The 3,678-nt window shown below is 37.1% G+C and overlaps 1 protein-coding gene across 1 annotated transcript; it reads right to left on the bottom strand.

Moving 5' to 3' along the window:
- Nucleotides 1-758: 758 nt before the first annotated feature.
- Nucleotides 759-3,471, bottom strand: LOC108469703 (14-3-3-like protein B). Its single transcript, XM_017770701.2, has 4 exons — nucleotides 2,670-3,471; nucleotides 2,372-2,494; nucleotides 1,513-1,629; nucleotides 759-1,023 (listed from the first exon to the last, which is right to left on the bottom strand). The coding sequence occupies exons 1-4, from the start codon at nucleotides 3,165-3,167 to the stop codon at nucleotides 1,003-1,005; spliced, it is 759 nt and encodes a 252-aa protein (XP_017626190.1). The 5' UTR covers nucleotides 3,168-3,471; the 3' UTR covers nucleotides 759-1,002.
- Between the last annotated feature and the right edge of the window lie 207 nt (nucleotides 3,472-3,678).

The raw sequence follows: 3,678 nt of genomic DNA, 5'->3' as shown, positions 1-3,678 counted from the left end.
CTCATAATATTAAATGTTTGATTCAAAAGCCTCTTTAGTACCAGTTGAGATTAAAAGTGTTTGTGTCAGGGGAGGCTCAATTATAAAATATTTTTCATACTCGAGCACGTCGTTCATGTCAATTTGGCCTACTCAAAGAGACCTTTTACTATTAAAAAATATAAATTATTAAAAAATATTTTTCAGCTACTATTTTATATATTTTTATACTAAATTTTAATATAAATTTACATTTTTATCATCTAAATTAAATTCAAGTCGATTACCAATCTGCTGGTGTAAATTTTTTTATCCAAATTCAAACCTAATCAAATCTGATTTATCAAACGCGACGAGACTAATGAGAGTAATTATGAGACGTTATTCTTTCAGCTTTTTAGAGATGGGACGGGATACATATCTTGGTTAACGTGGCAATAGATAGTATTGTCCATACGACGACAAATCAATGATGTTTCATCTCGTGCCATCAGCCGTCTTCCTAAATGCAAATTGTAGACATCATGACAGATGAACATCAACTTGACCTACAGCTTTATACGATGTGAAAGTGAAACCTCTTTTCTTTCAGTGAGATTCGAGATTCTCTATCGTCTAACACCAAAACCACTGCTAACACCGCTTTATCATCCACCGTGGAAGGAAGCGGATTTGGCATCTCATTTTTTGAAAGAAGACAGCACAAAACTGTAGGCAAACCTGCCTAACTTAGCCCGATACTTCATGGAATTTAACCCAAAATATTGGAAGACAAGTGATTCAGGAAACGACTAACTGTTCGATGAAGATAAAATAAACAAAAAAAAAATAATGCCCAAATGCTACTCTAATAAAAATCACTTCCACATTCCAAAAACAAGTTCAGTACAGAATATAGCAACATCATTGCCATGGGTTGCTTCCCATTTTTTAAATTACACACTGTAATCAGAGAATCAAATGACATTCAAAGCCCACCTCCTTCAGATGAAGAATAGGACCAACACCGCTATAACACACCTTCTACGGCTCATCTAACTGGTCCTGCATGAAAATCAACATCACACTGAGTTAGGCATGGGTTAATGCATGTGTCAAAATCCCTGTTAGCATGGAGTTTGTGTGTGCCCTTGAGAGGGGCTAACATGGGTGAGGATAATGTGGACTAGGGGGAAATCAATGGTAAATTTGCAGAATTAGGACTGAAAAACGAGTAGAAAGTTGAAACTTTTAAAAACGTAGGGGTATAGGGAACCTTTAGGGTCTTTTTTCTATTCATTCAAAGAATATAATAAGAATAATGTTGATCATAAAGCTTAGTAACTTATTTATACTAGCCTTTCCTGCAAATAAGACTTTATTCCTTGCCCTAGATTTAAAACTTAAAAAGAACTAATCATCTGGGCCAATTACAATAAAAGGAACAACAAAAAAACAACATAATAATGTAATCAGCATTAATAAAAATGATAGATAAAACAAGCTCCTGCTTCAGAGGGGAAGGGGAAGGGTAGAGGAAGGGAGGGCAATGACCTGCACATCCGAAGTCCAGAGAGTAAGATTATCCCTTAGCAGTTGCATAATGAGAGTGCTATCCTTGTATGACTCTTCTCCCAGTGTGTCAAGCTCAGCAATGGCTTCCTCAAATGCCTTTTTTAAAGAAAAACAAGCCAGATTTAATGAATTTCCGAAATTAATTTATGATTTATTCTTACCATGACAAGCAACCATGCATCGACACCCAAGAATATCACAAAGAATGTTTTAAAACAAATTACGAAAGTTATTTTGCAATGATTTCAGAGGTTAGCCTCATTCCATTTATTCTCTCCCCAAAAACATAAGCAAGATAATAGCGAGAAGAAAGACAAACAATTCTTCGTCGGCCAGCACAAATCTATTGAAATTTGGGAAATCTTGTACTAATTTGTTCCCTATCTAACTACAACTCTTAAGTATTTCAAGTTTGTTCACTGACCTACCATCTTACTATGTTGTTCAACTCTTCATTTTTCTTAAAACACCCGTATCTGACTTATTAAGACACGGATATGGAATATCACCCTCCAAATATATATGACTTAATTGCTCATAAGGATTTGGTTTAGCAGATCTGCATCAAAAAACATTATGTACTATAGCTAACACCCTGATTTAACACTAGTTTCTTCCCAAGTTCAAAATTTTCAAAATGAGAAGTGAGTTTAAAGTAATAGAATGATGAGAATCAAACAAATACAAATGGAGCTATCTTTTTGCAATTATCTGAACAAAAAATTATTTAACTCATGCTGGTTCATACTTTAATCTAATAGGCTCCAGATTAAACTAAATGGTGGATTTATAGCATAAAACATGATAAAGTGGTAACAAAAATAACAGGAAAACGCACCTGTTTAGCCATGCTACATGCCTTGTCTGACTGATTGAGAATCTCATAGTAGAACACCGAGAAATTCAGCGCAAGCCCCAATCTGATAGGGTGCGTCGGTGCTAGATCCTCCAGTGCAATATCCTTCATTCAGTTCAACACAAAAATCTAAAGAATCAACTTTGGAAGAAGAAAATATGAAAGAGGTTTCACAATCGAAGCCCCAACCGTAAAGTCATATTCCCCCAAGTCAACATCCAAAATTGTACTGTAAAATTCAACTATTCAATCAAAGCTTGAGCTGGAGTTAAAATGTTACCTGAGCAGCCTTGTAAGACAACATAGTATCCTCAGCAGCAGCTTTCCTCTCATCACCAACCTTAAACTCCGCTAAATAGCGATGATAATCTCCTTTCATCTTCAAATAGAAAACCTTGGACTCACTAGCAGTAGCAGAGAGGATCAGATTCGACTCCAATAAAGTCAAGATACTAGCGCAAACTTCCGACAACTCGGATTCAATCTTGGATCTGTACTCCTTAACCAGCACAACATGTTCCTCGTTCTTTCGACCTTCTTCTTTCTGCTCGATGGAAGAAACGATTCTCCACGCGGCACGTAGAGATCCGATGACGTTTTTGTAGGCGACGGAGAGAAGGTTCCTTTCCTCGACGGTTAATTCAGCGGCTGGGGTTGAGCCCAGGACCAGCTTTTGCATGAACTGAAGCATCTCCTCATAGCGCTCAGCTTGCTCGGATAGCTTCGCTAAGTAAACGTACTGATCGCGGCTCAGGTTGGCGGTGACCGTCGTCGCCATTTGCCGTAATGGTGGGTTTCGAGGGAGAGAACGTTTTTCAGTTTTTTTTTTTTTTGCCTTCGCTTTCGGGAGGGACGCTGAAGGCCTGAAGATTTAGAGGGTTTTTTTTTTTTTAACGCAAGGTTGAGGAGGGTATAATGGTAATTAAAAATGAGAATAGAATTGGTTGTTGGTTTTTTGTTTTTCTTAATTTTATTTAATTAAGATAGACTTATTATTGAATTTTTGAGCGAAGAAAAGTATGGTTTTGTTGGGGAATCTGGATTTGAAAACTAATGATTCAGGATTTAAAATGGAATTGGGCGGTTTTGGAGATAAGATTTGCCTGTAATAAGTGGGACCTAATCCAGCTCGAAACGGTGCCGTTTTGAGCATGACTGATAACGTTTTCAACGCGAGTATCAAATCAAACTCTATCAAAGGCTTCGTCGTTTATAGTTCTCTCCAGCTGGCCTTTGTTTTTTTAAATTGTATTCCTTTTGGCGGCTTTCCTTGTGTTGCAGCAGGCCAG

Source organism: Gossypium arboreum, chromosome 3 (assembly GCF_025698485.1).
Source record: "Gossypium arboreum isolate Shixiya-1 chromosome 3, ASM2569848v2, whole genome shotgun sequence".
Classification (NCBI taxonomy): Eukaryota; Viridiplantae; Streptophyta; class Magnoliopsida; order Malvales; family Malvaceae; genus Gossypium; species Gossypium arboreum.
This window is presented reverse-complemented; position numbering and strand designations above follow the sequence as displayed.